The sequence below is a fragment of the Erinaceus europaeus genome, chromosome 11 (genome assembly GCF_950295315.1).
Source record: "Erinaceus europaeus chromosome 11, mEriEur2.1, whole genome shotgun sequence".
In the NCBI taxonomy this organism is placed as follows: domain Eukaryota; kingdom Metazoa; phylum Chordata; class Mammalia; order Eulipotyphla; family Erinaceidae; genus Erinaceus; species Erinaceus europaeus.
In genome coordinates, this window is record NC_080172.1 from 74,947,290 (window position 1) to 74,968,235 (window position 20,946).

The 20,946-nt window shown below is 40.2% G+C and overlaps 1 protein-coding gene across 7 annotated transcripts in view; it reads right to left on the bottom strand.

Annotated features, from left to right (window-relative positions):
• Positions 1-20,946, bottom strand: part of EVI5 (ecotropic viral integration site 5) — a 193,254-nt gene that overhangs the window by 156,580 nt on the left and 15,728 nt on the right. For 5 of the 7 annotated variants that reach the window (XM_060202084.1, XM_060202082.1, XM_060202083.1 and 2 more), the window contains one exon: positions 10,817-10,898. The exons of the other annotated variants lie outside the window; for them this stretch is intronic. In XM_060202084.1, the coding sequence (XP_060058067.1) occupies positions 10,817-10,822 (6 nt within the window). In that variant the 5' untranslated portion in view covers positions 10,823-10,898. The remainder of the gene's footprint in view (positions 1-10,816; positions 10,899-20,946) is intronic. 7 annotated transcript variants of the gene reach the window in all.

Here is a 20,946-nt window from a genome sequence, read left to right on the forward strand (position 1 = left end):
GACATTTTTTAAAATTGATTCTTACGTTAAGGTAGAAAGATATCTAACTAGTGACCAGAACACTTAGTTGTGTTCTGATGACCTCAACACATTAAAAAATGACCAAGACAATGCCCATGTCCAGTGGTGAAGCAATTACAGAAGCCAGAACTTCACCTCAAAAAGAATTTTGGTGAGGGCCCAGCAGTGGTGCGCACATGTTACAATGCAAAGACCCATCTCTACCTGCAGGGATGAAGCTTCACAAGTGGAGGAGCAGTGGGTCTCATTCTCTCTCTCTATATATATATATATACATATATATATATATATCCTCTCTCTTCTCTACCTCTTGATTTCTACCTGTCTCTATCCAATAAAGAAAATAAATAAAAATTGGGGTTTTAAAAAAATATTCTTAATTTATTAATGAGAAGAAAAGGAGAGAGAAAGGACTGCAGGGGAGTCGCTTCACAGGCGGTGAAGCAGGTCTGAAGGTGTCTATCTTTCTCTCCCCCTCTGTCTTCCCTCCGCTCTCCATTTCCCTCTGTCCTAGCCAACAATGACAACATCGGTAACAATAGCAACAATAAAAACAAGGGCAACTGGGGCTGGGTGGTGGCGCACCTGGTTGAGTGCACATGCTACAGTATTCAAGAACCCGGATTCAAGCTCCTGGCTCCCACCTGCAGGGGGAAAGCTTTGCAAGTGCTGAAGCAGGGCTGCAGGTGTGTCTCTTTCTCTTTCCCTCTCTTCCTCTCCTACCCTCTTGATTTCTGGCTGTCTCTATCCAATAAATAAAGATAATTAAAAAAAATTTAAAAAACAAGGGCAACAAAAGGGAAAATAAATATAATTTAAAATTATATAAATAAATAAATAAATTTTGGGGGAGGGAGTCTGGCGGTAGCGCAGCGGCTTAAGTGCACGTGGCCAAAGCGCAAGGACCGGCTTAAGGATCCCAGTTTGAACCCCCAGCTCCCCACCTGCAGGGGGGACCTTTCATATGGGGGTGAAGCAGGTCTGCAGGTGTCTATCTTTCTCTCACCCTCTTTATCTTCCCCTCCTCTCTCCATTTCTCTCTGTCCTAACAACGATGACATCAATAACAATAACTACAACAACAATGAAAAATAAGGGCAACAAAAGAAAACATAAATATTAAAAAATAAATATTTTGGGTCATAATCCCAGAGTGGAAATGTTAGGGAAAGATGGCCAGATGACTCTGAACCCCAATTCCACTAGGACCGGGAACATTTGCCACTAGGAATCTTTGTTTTTATACCATCACTTAGAGGGAAGAGAATCTGGAAAACAACAGAGAAAATTAGGCATGGATTCACATATCTGAGAGAGAAGCAGAGAAAGGAAGGACATTGGAAGTAGTAACAGGTCTAAGTGTAACACAGAAAACAAATGAGGCAGAGCCATAGAAGTGAATAAAAATGGGGGGGGGGGATAGTCAACCCATATCTATGACCTTGGGGGAACTGTGGCAGTTTCTGATGGAAGGGGATTGGGGCACAGAACTCTGGTGGTGGGAATAGTGTAGAATTATACTATTATGTTATGATTTGGTAAATCACTATTAAATCATTGATTAAAAATGGCCAAAAAAAGATACAGACAAAACTAAAGGTAACAAGGGTACATTTACAAATATTTCAGTATCTATTATTTCTGAGCTCTGATATTATTTTAAATATACATCTTAACTACTCATAAAGAAAATGAAAGGAGGCTAGGTGGTGGTGCACATAATTGAGAGCACATGTCACAGTGCACAAGTACCTGGGTTCGAGCCCCCAGCCTGCATCTGCATGGGGAAAGCTTTGCTAGTGGTGAAGCAGTACTGCAGGTGTCTCTCTGTCTCGCTCCCTCCCCACCCCTTTTTTTTTTTTGCCTCCAGGGTTATCACTACGGCTGGTGCCTGCACTACAAATCCACTGCTCCTGGAGGCCGTTTTTTTCCTTTTGTTGCCCCTGTTGTTTATCATTGTTGTTGTTGTTGTTGTTGTCCTTGTTGTTGCACAGAACAGACAGAAATCAAGAGAGGAGGGGAGAGAAAAATAAGACACCAGCAAAACCGCTTCACCGCTTGTGAATAGAACCCCCTCCATCCCCGAAGGTGGGGAGCTGGGGGCTCAAACTGGGATCCTTGAGCCAATCCTTGCGCTTCATGCCATGTGTACTTAACTCACTGCTCTACCAACCGGCCCCTCTCTATAACCCCTCCCTCCCTCTTGACTTCTGTCTGTCCAATAAATAAAGATAATACCAAAAAATGAAAAAGAGAAGAAAAGCAATGGAAAATAATAATCCCTGGTGAAAAGAAATTGAATTTTTCTTTTTAATGATTTACTGCTTTGACAGTTACTACAAACTATTCTATCCAGCCTACTGTGGGTGGGCTGAGTGACAAAACCGACTCTAGACGAGGACCAGGTGGTGGCGCAAGGGGGTAAGCACACACAGTACTAACCGGCACAAGGATGCGCCAGTTAGAGCCCCTGGCTCCCCACCTGCAGGGTGGTTGCTTCACAAGAAGTGAAGCAGGTCTGCGGGTGTCTTTCCCTATCTTCCCCTCCCCTCTCAATTTCTCTGTCCTATTAAAAAATAAAAAGTAAAAATTAAAAAAATTTTAAATGGCCTTAAGGAGCAGTTGATTCCTAGTGCAGGCACTGAGCCCCAGCAATAACCCTTGAGGTAAAAGAACAACAACAAAAAAAAAACTACTCTGAAGGGCCGAGCGGTGGTGCACCTGATTGAGCGCACATGTTACAATGCTCTAGGACCCAGGTTCGAGCCCCCGGTCCCCACCTGCAGGGGGAGAGCTTTGCAAGTGGTGAAGCAGGGCTGCAGGTGTCTCTCTGTCTCTTTCCCTTCTCTACCACCCCCTTCCCTTTCCTCTCAATTTCTGGCTGCCTCTATCCAATAAATTAATTAATTAATTAATTAATTTAAAAAAAAACTACTCTGGAAATCTAGAGACAAAGCAGGACCAAAGAAAGCTGAAGTGACTTATCTTTATAAAATCAGGTCTAATGAAGTTTATGAACTATTTATCACTTTATGTATTTAAGCTTAATAAAAAATATTGCTATCTACCTCCTTAATGAAAAGCATACAGTATTTGCAATAGTGAAGAAATGAATCTGTAATTCCGTGGTCTGGAAGGTGGCGCAGTGGTGAGGCTCTGGACTCTCAAGCATGAGGTCCCAAGTTGAGCCCTTGCAGCACATGTGCCAGAGTGATGTCTGATTCTTTCTCTCTCCTCCTATCTTTCCCATTAATAAATAAAAATCTTTAAAAAAATAAAAATAAAAAAGAATCTGTAATTCCAGTTTAAAAACTCTGTAAGGATGGTATTTTAGAACTGATAAAAGAATTTCAAAAAATAATTATTTACAAAGCATGACTACCCTCAAAAGCTCTAGAATATACAGTACCAGTAACACTGTGTCAAACTATCAGATGCAGTTTGAAGAACATATTGAATACACTAAAATAGATGCTAATTTCACAAACATTCCTTCAGTCAACCAAACTTTCAATATCCAAGGAGACACATGACCAATTCCTCTAGTTTGTCTATATATAAATGGCATCAGTACAGTCTTTGTTTATACTTTACATATTTTATCTTACAAGAGACATGAGCACAAATTCAAATATTATTCATTTGACAAGTATTATACTAAAAAGTTTTACTGGATGTATAACATATATGAGTATATAATCATGTCTGTGATTATATACTTTGAGCTTCCCCTCATAAAGCTAGTAAAGAAGTTGACCAACAATGACAAGCAAATACAGGGTAGAACATGTAACGTGAGGACAACAAATAAGAACTTCGGTTGACAAACAAGCTAAAACAGCATTCCTGAGAGGGCAACTCAAGATCTAGATGATGAGCTCTGTTAAAACTAGACAAAATAAGAAACAACATGTACAGGCTCTAAGGAGTTCAAGTATTGAATGATTAGAAAAGGGCTCTCCAGGAGTTGGGCGGTAGCGCAGCGGGTTAAGCACATGTGGTGCAAAGCGCAAGGACCAGCATAAGGATCCCAGTTCGAGCCTCCGGGTCCCCACCTGCAGGGGAGTTGCTTCACAGGTGGTGAAGCAGGTCTGCAGGTATCTGTCTTTCTCTCCCCCTCTCTTTCTTCCCCTCCTCTCTCCATTTCACTCTGTCCTATCCAACAACAATGACATCAATAACAACAACAATAAAAAACAACAAGGACAACAAAAGGGAATAAATATTAGAAAATAATAATAATAATTTTAAAGGGCTGTCCAACAGAAATATATGGTGAGACATAAATACAAGTCATATTAGCATCGTTTAACTTTTCAAGTAACTATACCTTAAAAAGTAAAAATATAAGATTGCATCTTTCATTTAACCCAATATATACAAATCATTATTTTAAAAAAGAACAAGGGAGTTGGGCGTTAGACCAGCGGGTTAAGCGCACATGGTACAAAGCGCAAAGACCAGTGTAAGCATCCCAGTTCGAGCCCCCAGCTCCCAACCTGCAGGGGAGTCACTTCACAGGCGGTAAAGCAGGTCTACAGGTGTCTGTCTTTCTCTCTCCCTCTGTCTTCCCCTCCTCTCTACATTTCTCTCTGTCCTACCCAACAACAATAACTACAATAATAAAACAACAAGGGCAACAAAAGGGAAGAAATAAATAAATATTTTTAAAAAAAAAGAAATTCAGTCTTAAAAAACAAAAAAGAACAAGACTGGAGGCATCATGTTCCCAGGTCTCAACTATATTATAGAACTATTATAATCAAAACTGCCTGGTATTGGAATAAAAATAGACAGTAATATGGAGTTCTGGTGGTGGGAATTGTGTGGAATTGTACTCCTCTTATCCTATGGTCTTGCCAGTGTTTCCATTTTATAAATAAAAACCTTAAAAATAATAATAGAGAGTCGGGCGGTAGCGCAGCGAGTTAAGCGCAAGTGGTACAAAGCACAAGGACCGGCAGGATCCCAGTTCGAGCCCCCGACTCCCCACCTGCAGGGGAGTCACTTCACCAGAGGTGAAGCAGCTCTTCAAGTGACTATCTTTCTCCCCCTCTGTGTTCCCCTCTTTCCATTTCTCTCTGTCCTATCCAACAACAACAACATCAATAACAACAACAATAAAACAGCATGGGCAACAAGAGAAAATAAACATTAATAATAATAACAAATTTTTAAAAATAGGCACAGTGACCAGTGAAATAGAGTTGACAGCCCAGAAATAAGCCCCCACACCTATGGAGATCTTTTTTTTTTTTTTTTTGCCTCCAGGGTTATTGCTGGGCTCAGTGCCTGCACCATGAATCCACTGCTCCTGGAGGCCATTTTCCCCCCCTTTTGTTGCCCCTGTTGTTGTAGCCTTGTTGTGGTTACTATTGTTATTGTTGATGTCGTTTGTTGTTGGATAGGACAGAGAGAAATGGAGAGAGGAGGGGAAGACAGAGGGGGGGAGAGAAAGACAGACACCTGCAGACTTGCTTCACCACCTGTGAAGTGACACCCCTGCAGGTGGGGAGCCGGGTCCTTGAACCGGGATCCTTACTCTGGTCCTTGCACTTTGAGCCACATGCCCTTAACCCGCTATGCTACCGCCCAACATCCCGACATCTAATTTTTTATAGAGAAAGGAATCTCTTTAACAAGTGGTGTGAAAATTGGGTTGAAATATCCAGAAGAATTAAACTGGACAACTATCTCACCACATACATAAGTAAATTCCAAATGGATCAAGATTTGGATGTTAGAACAGAAACCATCAAATATCTAGAGGAAAACATTAGTAGAACACTTTTCTATCTGTTTTAAAAGCATTTTCAGTGACTCAAGTCCACTTGCAAGGGAAACAGAATTCTACAAAAATAAGCCAACAGGACTATATCAAATTGGAAAGCTTCAGGTGCTGGGCAGTGGCACACCCAGTTAAGTACACATATGACCATGCAGAGAGCGGTTCAACTCCCTACCTCCAGGAGGGAAAGCTTCAGGAGTGGTGAAACAGGGCTGCAGGTATCTCTCTGCCTCTTTCCTTCTCTATCTGGCCCTCCTTTCTCAATGTTTCTGTCTTTATCTAATAAATAAATATTAAAAATAAATATATAGGGGGTCAGGTGGTGGTGCACTGGGTTAAGCACACATGGCTCAAAGCGCAAGGACAGGAGTAAGGATCCTGGTTTGAGCCCCCAGCTCCCTACATGCAAGGGGGGTCACAACACAAGCGGTGAAACAGGTCACAGGTGTCTATCTGTCCTCCTGTCTTGATTTCTCTCTATCCTATCCAATAACAACAGCAATAAAAACAATTATAACAGGAGTTCGATGGTAGCACAGCGGGTTAAGGGCACGTGGAGCAAAGTGCAAGGACCCGGCTCCCCACCTGCAGGGGAGTCGCTTCACAGGCGGTGAAGCAGGTCTGCAGGTGTCTATCTTTCTCTCCCCCTCTGTCTTCCCTTCCCCTCTCCAATTCTCTCTGTCCTACCTAACAATGGCATCAATAACAACAACAATAATAACTAAACAACAATAAAAAACACGGGCAACAAAAGGGAAAATAAATAAATAAATAAATAAATATATTAAAAGAACAATAACAACAACAAAATGGATGGGGAAATGGCCTCCAGGAGCAGGGGGTTCGTGGCGCAGGCACCAAGCTCCAGTGATAACCCTGGAGGCAAATTAAATAAGTAAATAAATAACAAAATAAAACCCCCCAAAAGTGGGGAGAGGATATGGACAGAATATTCACCAAATAAAAGATCCAAAAGACAAAAGACAAATGAAAAAAAATGTTCATAGGTGCTCATTATCAGAGAAATACAAATAAAGACAACAGTGAGCTACCACTTCACATCAGAAAGTAACAACAAATGCTGGAGAGGTTGTGGAAGTAAAAGAACCTACCCTATGATCCAGCAATTAATTACTCTCCTGGAAATATATCCTAAGGTACCAAACACATCCAAAGAGATCTGTGTACACCTGTGTCCACAGCAGTACAATCTGAATAGACCAAACCTGGAAGCAACCAGTGTACTCAAAACAGATGAGTGGTTAAGAAAGTTGTGAGGTAGGTGTGTGTGTGTGTGTGTGTGTGTGTGTGTGTGTGTGTGTGTGTGTGTGTGTGTGTGTGTGTGTGTGTGTGTGTAGAGAGAGAGAGAGAGAGAGAGAGAGATACTGTTCAGCTATTAAGAATGATGAAGTCACTTTCTTCACCTCACTGTGGATGAAATTTGAAGGAATCATGTTAAGTGAGATAAGCTAAAAAGAAAAGGATATATATGGGATGATATTCTAGGCAGAACTTCAGAAACAAGAACAGGAAGGGGAAACACAAGTAAAACTTGGACGAATCTGGTGTATTGTACCAAAGCAAAGGATTCTAGGAAAGGATGGGGTTAGAGAGAGGGAAGACCTCAAGGTCCTGTTGCACAATGATGGAAAAAAAAAAATCTAACTTGGGGGAGTCGGGCGGTAGCGCAGGGGGTTAAATGCACGAGGCACAAAGTACAAGGACCGGTATAAGGATCCGGGTTCAGTACTGCCCCCCCACCTGCAGGGGAGTCACTTCACAAGCCGTAAAGCAGCTCTGCAGGTGTCTGTCTCTTTTTTTTCTTTTTTTTTAATATTTATTCATTTATTTTCCCTTTTGTTGCCCTTGTTGTTTTATTGTTGTGGTTCTTATTATTGTTCTTGATGTCACTGTTGTTGGATAGGACACAGAAATAGAGAGAGGAGGGGAAGACAGAGGGGGAGAGAAAGATAGACAACCGCAGACCTGCTTCACCATCTGTGAAGCGACTCCCCTGCAGGTGGGGAGCCAGGGGGCTCGAACCAGGATCCTTACGCCAGTCCTTGTGTTTGGCACCATGTGCGCTTAACAGGCTGCGCTACCGCCCGACTCCCAGGTATCTATCTTCCTCTCCCCCTCTGTCTTCCCCTTCTCTCTCCATTTCTCTCTGTCCTATCCAACAACAATGGCATCAATAACAATAACTACAACAATAAAACAAGGGCAACAAAAGGGAATAAATAAGTATTTTTTAAAAAAACCTAAGTTGGGGTGAGTGTGTTTTGCAGACACTGGTCATGGTGAAATGTTAAATTTAACCCATGTGTCCACAACTGTCATATAAAATGATATAAAAAATACCAGATGAAATGTTCTACAGTCTCTAAAAGTGAGTTTGAAGCCCAGGGTACACTTTACACTTAAAAGTACAACTCAATTTAGATTAACCACAGTTCAAATGCTTCAAGTGGCATATGGCTAGTGCCCACCGTACCAAACAGCATAGGTTAAGAAGAAAGCATTATGACTAACACATAGTAGTTTAAGGAAGGGTATAGAGGGAATTAGGCAGTAGCACAGCGGGTTAAGCACAAGCAGCAAAAAGCGCAAGGACCGGGTAAGGATCCCGGTTCGAACCCCTGGCTCCCCACCTGCAGGAGTGTTGCTTCAAAGGCAGTGAAGCAAGTCTGCAAGTGTCTGTCTATCTTCCTCTCCCCCTCTCTCTCTCTTCCCCTCATCTCTCCATTTCTCTCTGTCCTATCCAACAACAATGACATCAAGAACAATAATAATAACCACAACAATAAAACAAGGGCAACAAAAGGGAAAATAAATATTTTTAAAAAAAAAGGGGTGTAGAAAGATGAAACTGCAAAAATCAACAGGGGCCCAAACAGGAATTGAAAGGAAAATTATAGGAAACTTTAGAAAAGGAATTTGTAATCTGTTTGGAGTATAACTGGAAGTCATTTAAGATTTTGAAAATTCAAAGAGTAGTATCATCTTTACTGTTTTAAACTGATCTGCCCCAAAACAACAAATCTCTGTTAACTATCAAACTTAACAAAACTCACCAACTACAGCTGAAACATCTGCAGAAGTGCCATAGCCTCAGCCACCAAGTTGCAGATGTTACCATGATCCCATCCTGACTTCCCTGGGCAGCTGGCCTCAGCAATGTGTCCTAGAACCTCACCTCTCCAGAGCTCTACCCCACTGGGGAAAGGTGGACATAGGCTAGGGGTATGGGTCAATCTGCCAGAGCCCATGCCCATCAGAGAAGCAGTTATGGAGGCTGGAGCTCCCACCTTTAGCACCCCCAAGAGGATTTTGGTCCAGAATTTCATAGGGAGAGAGATCTGATAGGGGAGAGTGGCCAGAGGGCTCTGAACTCCAACTCCATCAGGACCCAGAGAGAGAAGGGGGGGGGAGGAGAAGAAGAAAGACGGGACATTTGTAAGTGCTGATGAGTGTAGGTGTGGCTTGGGAGGGAAGAGAGGGCAGAACTATAGGGGGGAAATGGTCAAAATAGACAGATAGTTATAAAAATGGTGGTTTGCTCATGTCTGTGACTTTAGAAAAACTGCTGTAGCTTCCAGTGGGTAGAGTGGGGATACAGAGCTCTGGTGGTGGGAATGTTGTGGAACTGTAGCCCTGTTATCTCGTAATTTCAAAAATCAAATTGAGTCACTAATAAATTTTTTAAATATTTTTTATATTTATTTTTATTTATTTATTCCCTTTTGTTGCCCTTGTTGTTTTATTGTTGTAGTTATTATTGTTGTCATTGTTGTTGGATAGGACAGAGAGAAATGGAGAGGGGAGGGGGAAGACAGAGAGAGGAAGAGAAAGATAAGACACCTGCAAGACCTGTTTCACCGCTTGTGAAGCGACACCCCTGCAGGTGGGGAGCCGGGGCTTGAACCAGGATCCTTATGCGGGTCCTTGTGCTTAGTGCCACCTGCGCTTAACCCGCTGCGCTACAGCCCGACTCCCACTAATAAATTAAAAAAAAAAAAAATTAAGAGTCAGGAGACTGAAAAGAAGATAATTACAGAAATCTAAATAAATTAAGGTTTAGGTTATTACAGAGATAGAAGCGACAAGAAAAATAGAGGTATATGAGACAACTATCATGACGGTGGAAACAAAATTACTTTCTGATGAAGTGTGCAGAAAAAGAGAGGGAAAAATTCAGGAGCATAATAAATCTATTCTGGCTTGAGCAATCAATGCTGTCACTAACTGGGACTAAAGAAACCAGTATTTTGTTATTTGGCGGGGGTGCTAGAGTTCATGGAAATGAATTTTTCAAAGTAGGAAATGGGTTCACAAAGGTTCATACTTAGGACAAAATATCAAACTAAGACTCAAACCCAGATATTCTAAAATTAATATGAAGCCCTCAGAGGTAATATATTCTCTCTAGAATACATAAAGTATATTCCATTAGGACACAGTCTAACAACGCCTCCTGGTACATACATCAGTATGTAAAATCTTCAATTTAATATATACAGTAAATTCTTCAAATTAAAGAATGACCCTTGTAATTTTTTTAATTTATTTATAAAGGTGAAAAAATAGCTTCAGTTAATATGCCTTGAGGTAATATGAAATTAAAATCTACACAAGACATTTTCACCCAGAAAACTAACAATAAAAGTCAAAGACCATAACTTCAAAAATCAGTGCCAAATACATAACAAAATCAGTATCAAATTCCTAAAGCCAATGTAAACAGCAGGGTTTTTTTTTTCTTTGTTTTGAAGTTGAGATAGCATAATGGTTATGCAAAACTGCTTAAATACCTATGGTTCTAAGGTTCAAGGTTCAATCCTTGCTGCCACCAGAAGCCAGAACTGAGCAATGCTCTGGTTTAAATATATATGTGGATTTAATTATATCCATAATAAATATATGTATGTCTATATATAGAAATCCTTTCCATTATTTACATTTTTGGGTGGCCCAGGAGGTAGGTATAGCACAATGACAGAGACTTACATGCATGAGGTCTTGAGTTTGATCCCTGGCACATGTGCCAGAGTGTTGCTCTGGTCTTTCTCTCTCCCTTCACTACGTCTAGCTAGGAAAAAAAAGAAGAAGAAGCAGCATTATTTCATTTATTTCATGAGAGAGGCACACACAGAGGCAAAGAAAGCTAGCGTGTCACTTACAATGCCAGAGGTCAAAACTGGGACGTCATGTCTATAAATTCAGAATTTTAACACTGTGACACCTCCCAGGTCACATAATACTAGTAGTTTAAAAGCTTGTTATTCCTTGTGGTTGAGTGGTGGTGAGGTGGAGCACACATGTTACCATGGCAAGAACCCAGGTTCAAGCCCCCAGTATCCACCTGCAGAGGGGAAATTTCATAATCAGTGAAGCAATGCTTCAGAAGTCTCTCTCCCTCCCTCTCTATTTCTCCTTCCTTCTCAATTTCTCTGTTTCTCAGGCTGGGGGTACAGATCATTGTGCCAAAGCCCATGTCCAACAGAAAAGCAACTGAAATGGCTGTGGTCCAGGAGGTGGCGCAGTGATAAAGCTTTGAACTCTCAAGCATGAGCTCCTGGGTTCGATCCCCGACAGCACATGTGCCAGAGTGATGTCTGGTTCTTTCTCTCTCCTCCTATCTTTCTCATTAATAAATAAAACCTTTTTTAAAAAGAAAGAAAGAAAAGCAACTGAAGAAACCAGACCTTCACCTTCTGCACCCCATAAAGAATTTTAGTTGTACAACAACTCTATTGTAAATTATTAAGTCCCTCAATTAAAAAAATAATAATTTTGGTGCACATTCCCAGAGGGATAAAGAATAGGGGAGTTTCCAATGGAGGGGATGAGACATGGAACTCTAGTGGTGGGGATTGTATTATTATAACCCCATTACCTTGAAATCTTGTCAAGCATTATTAAATCACTAATAAAATTTAAAAAAAAAAAAAAAAAAGATAAGAGGAGGGAGTCCGGCTGTAGCGCAGCAGGTTAAGTCCACGTGATGCAAAATGCAAGGACCTGCATAAGGATCCCAGTTCGAGCCCCCTGCTCTCCACCTGCAGGGGAATCACTTCACAAGCAGTGAAGCAGGTGTGTAGGCATCTTTCTCTCCCCCATCCTCCCCTCCTCACTCCATTTCTCTCTGTCCTATCTAACAACGACAATATCAATAACAACTATAACAACAATAATAAACAAGGTCAAAAGGGAAAATAAATAAATGTTAAAAAAATAAAATAATTTTTAAGAAAGAGGAGAGTGAATATATCTGAAAAGTCAAGCCAGTGGTCAGATAGTAAATATATAAACCTTTGTGAAATACAGTCTCTGGGGAATCAGCAGTAGCACAGTGGGTAAAGCGCATGTGGCACAAAGCTCAAGAACCAACATAAGGATCCCGGTTCAAGCCCCCAGCTCTCCACCTGCAGGGGAGTCGCTTCATAGGCAGTGAAGCAGGTCTGCAGGTGTCTATCCTTCTCTCCTCCTGTCTTCCCCTCCTCTCTCCACTTCTCTCTGTCCTATCTAACGACGATGACATCAACAACAATAATAACTACAACAGGGGCAACAAAAAGGGAAATATAAATATAAATAAATATTTTTAATTAAGTTTATTTATTTATTTTCCTTTTTGTTGCCCTTGTTGTTTAACATTGTTGTGGTTATTAATGTTGTTGTTGTTGGATAGGACAGAGAGAAATGGAGAGAGGAGGGGAAAACAGAGAGGAGGAGAGAAAGACAGACACCTGCAGACCTGCTTCACCGCTTGTGAAGCGACTCCCCTGCAGGTGGGGAGCCGGGGGCTCGAACTGGGATCCTTACGCAGGTCCTGGCAATTTGCGCCACGTGCGCTTAACCCGCTGTGCCACCGCCCGACTCCCAAATAAATATTTTTTAAAAAGAAATACAGTCTGCCATCGTTACTTAACTCTGCTGTTTTAATTAAAAAACAGTAACAATTATTCATAACTGGTAAAAATAAACATTTACTTACAGGGAAAAAAAATGTTTCTACCAAAAAAAGAAAAAACTTCCTATTCCCATTCTTCAGAGGAAATGAGGTGATCTTTACATTCTACCTAAAAATAACTTTAAAATCTGGCTGCCTCGGTTTCAAACATTTAGTATGAATGATTTAGTATCTTCAAAGATCTTTACCCCCAACAAAAACTCTACTAATTTCACTTAAAAGATACTAAGCATTAAATACAGAGGTAGGTTGGTTGACTGCATCAAAATAAAGGACCCTGGGGAAGGAGGGAATGGGAGAGGGTAAGGAAGGTGTTGGGGCTCTGGTGCATGATGGTGGGAAAGGACCTATGTTGGGTGAGTGTTCTACAGACACCCATCACGGGAAGATGAGAAAGTGTAAGATGAGAAAGTGTAAACATGTAGCAACAACTGTGCTATAAACCACTAGCCCCAAATGCACTAAAATGATAAAAAGAAAAAAAAGAGGCAGGTATTGAGAAAACGAATAAGTGGCTCACTTCTAATGGAGTGTAAAGAGAAATCAAAGAAGTAATTACAATGTTAAATGTTATTTAAAAAATAGTATAGACGGGGAGTCCGGCAGTAGTGCAACGGGAAAGCACACGTGGTGCAAAGCACAAAAACCAGCATAAGGATCCCGGTTCGAGCCCTTGGCTCCCCACCTGCAGGGGAGTCGCTTCACAGGCGGTGAGGCAGGTCTGCAGGTGTCTGTCTTTCTCTCCCCCTCTGTCTTCGCTTCTTCTCTCCATTTCTCTCTGTCCTATCTAACAATGATGACATCAACAAAAACAACTACTACAACAACAATGAAAAACAAGGGCAACAAAAAGGGAAAATAAAATAAATATTTTTTTTAAATTACAAAAAAAAAAAGGATAGACAGTAGTTCCCCTTATTAATAGTCAACCTGACGCTGTTGACTGGCTACGGAAGAAGGGCAAACTCTAGAAGAAGAAGTAGGGGATATATTCAAAACACCCTCAACTGGATGCCTAAAACTGCTGATAGTATTTTTTGAGTCCTATACATACTATATTTATCCTATGCATACCAAAAAAGGTCTAATTTATAAATTAGGCTAGTAACAGATTAATAGTAAATAATAAAATAGAAAACTAATATTCTGAAGTGCCAGGTGGTGGCACACCTGGTTAAGTGCACACATAATACACAAAGATCCTGGTTCAAGCCCCCTCCCTCCCACCTATCCTGTCCCTACCTGCATGGGGAGAGTTTCTTGAGCAGTGAAGCAGTGCTATAAGCATGCCTCCCTCTCCCTCTCTTTCTCCCTTTCAATTTGTCTCTATCCAAAATAAGTAAATAAATCTAAACAGGAGGAAGGAGAGCAGCAGCTGTGGGAGGGGGCCGCGTGGTGGAGCAGCTGGTTAAGCGCATACACGGCAGTGCACAAGGACCAGGTTTTCTCTCTCCCTACCAGCATCTCCTTCCATCTTGATTTCTTCCCATCTCTAGTCAAGCAATTAATAATAATAATAATAATATTCTGCAGTAAGTTAAATGAATGCAGTGGGTATTTTTGTCTCTCTCTCTAAATATGTCATAGTGTTTTTCAGACCTGTTGACCAAGAACAACTCCAGCCAACTTAATGCTAAACTATTCATGTGAGATTCACATGACTGAGGTTCTGGGTTAAAGTTTTGGCTTCCAATGTACTGGAATGGTTTGGCAGCCTATCTCTTTGATCTTTCTCCTGGCTTTTTATTATTATTATTATTTTAATGTCCTCCAATTCCATCCAAGTTAAGACTTCATCATTTCTTATAGCTGAGTAAAATTCCATCATGTATATAGTCCATAATTTTCTTAACCAATCATTTGTCATGGAAGATTTGGATTATTTCCCAGTTGGCTATTACTAATAGCTCTGCAATGAACAAAAGTATACACCTATATCTTCAGATAATTGTTTTTGTGTTCTTTCAATAGATCCCTAGACAAGCAAATGCCAAATCATATGGTAGGTAATTAATATTTTGAGGAATCTCTAGACTGTTTTGCAGAGGCTGGACCAATTTACATTCCCACCAACAGTGTAAAAAAAGGTACCCTTGGGACCAGTGGCACACCTGGTTGAGCACACACAGAATAGTGCGCAAAGACCCAGGTTCAAGCTCTTGGTCCCCATCTGCATGTGAGGAACTCCACAAATGGCAACGCAAAGCTGCAGGTGCCTCCTTCCCTACTTATTTACTTCCTCCCCCGACCCCCAACTTCTCTGTCTCTATCCAAAACAAAGAGAATATTAAAGAAAAAAAAAGGCTCCCTTTTCACCATATCTTAGGCAACACTTAAAAGTTCCTATCTTTTTTAATGTGGTTTTATTTTATTTATTTCATAAGCATTATAGATATCATAAATGTTACAGTTTTACAGGAACCCATAAATCTAAGGAGAAATTGGAAGGCAGGTGAATAACTAGAAACTGTATTTCTGGAATCATTATTAAACTACAGCTTGGACTGCTTATACAAGATAAAAACCCCAGAGGTCACCAACTTACAGCACCATGCTTGTTTATGAATATGTATCTGTGGGAGCCACAGCGGGTTAAGCACACATGGCATGAATATGTGTCTGTTTCTAAGGCCAAGTAGATCAAAATAGGTTATATTTGCTTCCAAAGTAAACAACAATTTATCAAGTTTAGAAGTACATTCTGAAATGTGCCCAAATTTCAAAATGTTCTAAGTATCAATGTAAATATAAAACACTATTAAGTATATCATTATTTCTCTTCACTCTTCAAGGTGTAAACTCTGAGCCAGTAATAATCTTAAGAAAACTGAATATGTAGAAGATAATTATTTGTATTAAATCTGTTCCAGTAGGACTTAGGTTACCTACCATAAATATATTTAGCCTTTTAAGCAGGTTAAAAAAATATTATTTGTTATATAAGCATAGGAATAAATATTATTGCGAAATAGCAATAGCATGTTCTGAATATTACCGTGGAGTGTGAACTTTTAAACACAGTCTGTCACTGGTTAGATAGCACAATGAATATGCAAAAAGACTCTCATGCTTGAAGCTCTTAAGTCCCAGGTTCAATCCCCAGCAACACCATAAATCAGAGCTGAGCAGTGCTCTGGTAAAAAAATACTGATAAACAGTTTGTCAACATCCACAAAGAATTGCAAACAACTATCAAAGAAAGATGGAAGAAGGAAAGACACAGAGCACTGACCGCAAGAGAATTCAAACAAAAGAACAGGAAGAGAAAGGGGAAAAAAACAGGAAACAAAAGCTATACTGCTGACAAGTTCTTTCCTTCAGATAGCTACATGACAATTTCAGAGTTATTTTTCTGGAGGCATAGCACATATTTCCATCTATGTCTTATCATTCCTACCTATTTCTAGAACTGATTTTCAGAAAAAGTAAAACTCATAAAATGATAATACTACTCCTGTTGCTACCATCATCATTAGATATATTTACTATATGCCAGATATAGTGACAAAGTTTGCATTATCTCACTTAATCCTCACAATAACTCTTGATTTCCTGAAGTTCATGGAGGCCAAGCAACTAGCTTGTGATTCAATAGCTAATAAATGATGGAGCTATAAGAGTATAGACATTCAACTCCAAAATAAAGTTGTTCTGAAAATTATAAATCCTCAATAGGAATATGAGCTAGAACATGACCTGTCATGACCATGAGGTCTTTATATGATAAGAACAGGCTACCCAAAATCAGTCCAATTATGTATGTAAGAAAGTCAGTTAGGATCGGGAGGTGATACAGTGAAAAGAGCACTAAACTTGAAAACATGCGGTCCAGAGTTCAATCACTGTCCTTCCATGTGCCAGAATGATGCTCTGGTTCTCTATCTTCTGTTAGTCAGTAAATAAAATCTTTTTTTTTTCTTAAGCTTAAAAAAGAAAATACAATTAACTAAAATACTGAGATGGAAATTATATTTAAAAATGAAAACTGTCAACATGTCACATGAAAATAATCTCTTACTTAATCTTTTTCTTAATCCATGAAATACTACTGTAAAAAACAATCTCAAGAATATGTTAACAGGGTCTGTGAAATAGCTCAGCTGGGTATTGTGCTGCTTTGCCGTGTGCACAACCCAGGCTGGAGCCAGGCTCCCCACTGCACTGAAGAAAGTTTCAGTGTTCTGGTCTCTTTCACACACACACACACACACTCACTCTCTCTCTCTCTCTCTCTCTCTCTCTCTCTCTCTCTCCCTCACATATGCTATCTCTATCTCTCTCTGCCTGTCTTTATTTTTTTTTAAAAAAAAGGATAACCCCACCTGCAGGGGAGTCACTTCACAGGCGGTGAAGCAGGTCTGCAGGTGTCTGTCTTTCTCTCCCCCTCTCTGTCTTCCCCATCTCTCTTCATTTCTCTCTGTCCTGCCCAACAACGACGACATCAATAACAACAGTAATAACTACAACAATAAAGTAAGGACAGCAAAAGCGGGTAAAAGGCAAAGTAAAAAAAAAAAATTTAAGGGTGTAACAAAAATCTCTTTTTACAAAATTTTCATATTAAATAGAGCTGTTTAGACATTTTTCTGACTTTAACATTTGCACAAAAGAAATCTGCCCTACACTGTAAACTACAGGAGGAGGCATAAAGAAGAGAAAAGAAGGGAGAAGAGAAGAGAGAGAAAGAAGGAGGGCAGAAAAAGGAAGGAGAAGGATGTAAGGAGGAGGCAAAGACAAGTGGCTCTTCAGAAGATAGCTCAGTAGTCAGAGTATTGGACTCACAAGGATGAGGTCCCAAGTTTGATTCCCAGCACTGCATCTGTTTCGCAGCCAGAGTGATAATCTAGGGTTTTTTCCCCCTCCTCCTCTTTCTCATGTTAATAAATAAATGTTTTAAAAAGAAGATGGGGCCAGGCAGTAACACATCTGGTAGAGAAAGCATTTTACCATGTATAAGAATCACCACCTACAGGGAGGAAGCTCCATGAGTGGAAAGACAGAGCTGTAAGTGTCTTTTTTTTTCTTTCCCTCGCTTTCTCCCTCTCAGCTCGTCTCTATCCAAAATAAGTAAATAAATCTAAACAGGAAGGAGAGAAGCAGTTGGGGGGGGAGGAGTAGATGGGGCCAGGTGGTGGAGCACCTGGTTAAGCCGCATACATGGCAGTGCACAAGGACCCAGGTTCGAGCCCCCGTTCCTTCATATAGGGGGGAAGCTCTGCGAGTGGTGAAGCAGGGCTGCAGGTGTCTCTCCGTCTCTCTCCCTTTCTATCTCCTTCCTTTTTAAAAAGGAAGTGAAAAAAAAAAAAAGGAAGAAGTGAAGAGGAGGAGGATGAAAGAAATGAGCAGAGAAAGCTACCCATAGCTATCACATCATAATCCCATACCTATAATGGAAATAAACAGGATTTTGCCAAGGCTAACAAATATTCAACTGCAGCTAATCTAATTTGCTTATAGGACTTTTTTCTTCAATCTTCTAAACATAAACTGTCAGTTTTGCTGATTTTTTTCTATTTAATGTCCCAATAGCATGAGTTTATGGCTAATTATAAATCTATATTGATAGTCTGTTCCCAGAGGCCACTTTTTCCTTTTTTTTTTTTAATTTATTAGATTATGATAGTGACAGAGAGAAATAGGCTGAGGAGAAAAGGAGAGACATCTACAGCCTGCTCCACTGCTCAGGAAGTGTCCCCCTTGCAGATGGAAACCTGGGGCTTGAACCCAGGTCCTCACACACTGTAATTTAGGTATATTACTAGTTGTACCACCACTCAATCTCCAAAATTCCCTTTATTACACGACGCCGAGGCTCAGAAATACTTACAATACACACAAACACACACACACACACACTTTAATCAATTTAAAACATATGTGTGGTGCTGGAGAGATAACACACTGGTTATGCAAGAAGACTAATGCCTGAGGTACCAAAGGTCCCATGTTCACTCCTTAGCACTACCATAAACCAGAACTGAGCAGTGCTCTCATAAAAATAACCTTTTTTTTAAAAAATCTGAGTGTTGTTGACATTTATAGGCTTACATATTGAAACATTTTGTGTGCATGAAATACTGTTTTAGCTTTTTTTAAATTTTTATTTATAAAAAGGAAACACTGACAAAAAACAGGATAAGGGTACAATTCCACACGATTCCCACCACATTTTAAAGGTTTAAGATATCCAAAACTGGGACTCAGTAGTGGTGCACTTGGTTGAGGGTGCACATTACACTGCCAAGGACCCAAGTTCAAGGTCCCTCTCTATCTCCTCTTCTCTCAATTTCTGTCTCTATACAAAATAAACAAGTAAAAAAATATTTTTTATTTATTCCCTTTAGTTGCCCTTGTTTTATTGTTGTAGTTATTATTGTTGTTGTTGATGTTGTCGTTGCTGGATAGGACAGAGAGAAATGGAGAGAGGAGGGGAAGACAGAGAGAGGGAGAGAAAGACAGACACCTGCAGACCTGCTTCACCACTTGTGGAGCGACTCCCCTGCAGGTGGCGAGCCGGGGGCTCGAACCCGGAATTCTTACGCCGGCCCATTAACACTTTGCGCCACGTGCACTTAACCCGCTGCGCTACCGCCCGACTCCCATAAAAAATATTTTTTAAGATTCCCCACCCAAAGTGTCCTATATATAGTATGCAATTACCCAGAAAATTAGCATTCATTTAACTTTTGAAACCTGTAGTTTACAATTTTTATCAAATTATTTTAACTAGTCATTTTATCTACAACCTGCTATAAAAAGATTTTTCATATTGCACCAAAGTAAAAGACTCTGGGGTGGGTGGGTGGGGAGAATACAGATCCAAGAAGGATGACAGAGGACCTAGTAGGGGGTTGTACTATGATATGGGAAACTGGGGAGTGTTATGCATGTACAAACTATTGTATTTACTGTTGAATGTAAAACATTAATTCCTCAATAAAAAAAATAAAATTCCTCAATTAAAAAAAATAATAAAATAAAAATAAATAAATTACAAAAAAAAAAAAGATTTTTCATGCCAAGGCATTCAGTATATTCATTGCTAGGCTACCCTTATTTCTTAAGAAGAAAGTAGCAGCTTTTTGAACTACCTAGACCATATAACAAAAATTTCCACTAAGGATCTTAATTAAGCTGTGTTCATGTAATAATAATAATAATAATGTCATCTAAAGCTATAAACTTCTGGGACGGGGGATTACGGCAAGAGATGGCTCACCCATCTCTTGTAAAGTAGCGAGCACACTTTAGTGTACACAAGTCTTTGGTCCCCACGTCTGGAGTGGAAGCTCCATAAGCAGTGAAGCAGTGCTGCAGGTGTCTTGTGTCCCTCTTTCTCCCTCTCTGCACACCTTTCCTCTCCATTTCTGTCTCCAGGAATATGAAAGAAAGGGAGAAAGAGAGAGAGAGAGCATGCGCAAACAAGTCTAGACTCTCTCCTGCTACTAGGTGAACCTAAACCATCCAAAGAACAAGATAATTATACATATATATTTTTTCCTTTTAAACCACAGCACTGCCCAGCTCTGACCTATAGTGGTTCTGGGAATTGAACCTCCTCAGGCCCTATGTGCCATAGGCATGGAAGTCCTTTTGCATAACCATTATGCTATCTTCCCAACCCAATAATTAATATTTTAAGCATATACAGCTCATTCAAATGATAATTTCATGAGATAGACAACATAACTCCCTTTTTAAAAGTTTTATTTATTCATGTATGAGTAGGAAATAGAGCATGAACATCGCTCTGGCAAATGCAATGCTTGGGATAGAACTCAGGATCTCACACTTGAAAGTCTCAACACTGCTCCACCTCCAGGACTGCAACAATTTAATTCCCCATATTAATATGTGCAGATTCCGGGTACATCTGGGTGACAAGTCTAGCAGATGGAGACTTGTCTCAAGTGGCCTCCCCCAGGGCTCTGTTCTGGCTCCTATGCTATTTAATATTTACATCAATGACCTCCCAGAAACTTCTTCAAGGAAGTTCATCTACGCCGATGACATCTGCTATGCAACTCAGGCATCAAAGTTCGACATCCTTGAGGAAACACTCACGAAAGACATGTCTCTGATATCTGATTACTGTAAAAAATGGCGGCTAATCCCTAGCACTGCAAAAACGTTATCATCTGTTTTCCATCTACACCATGCCTTG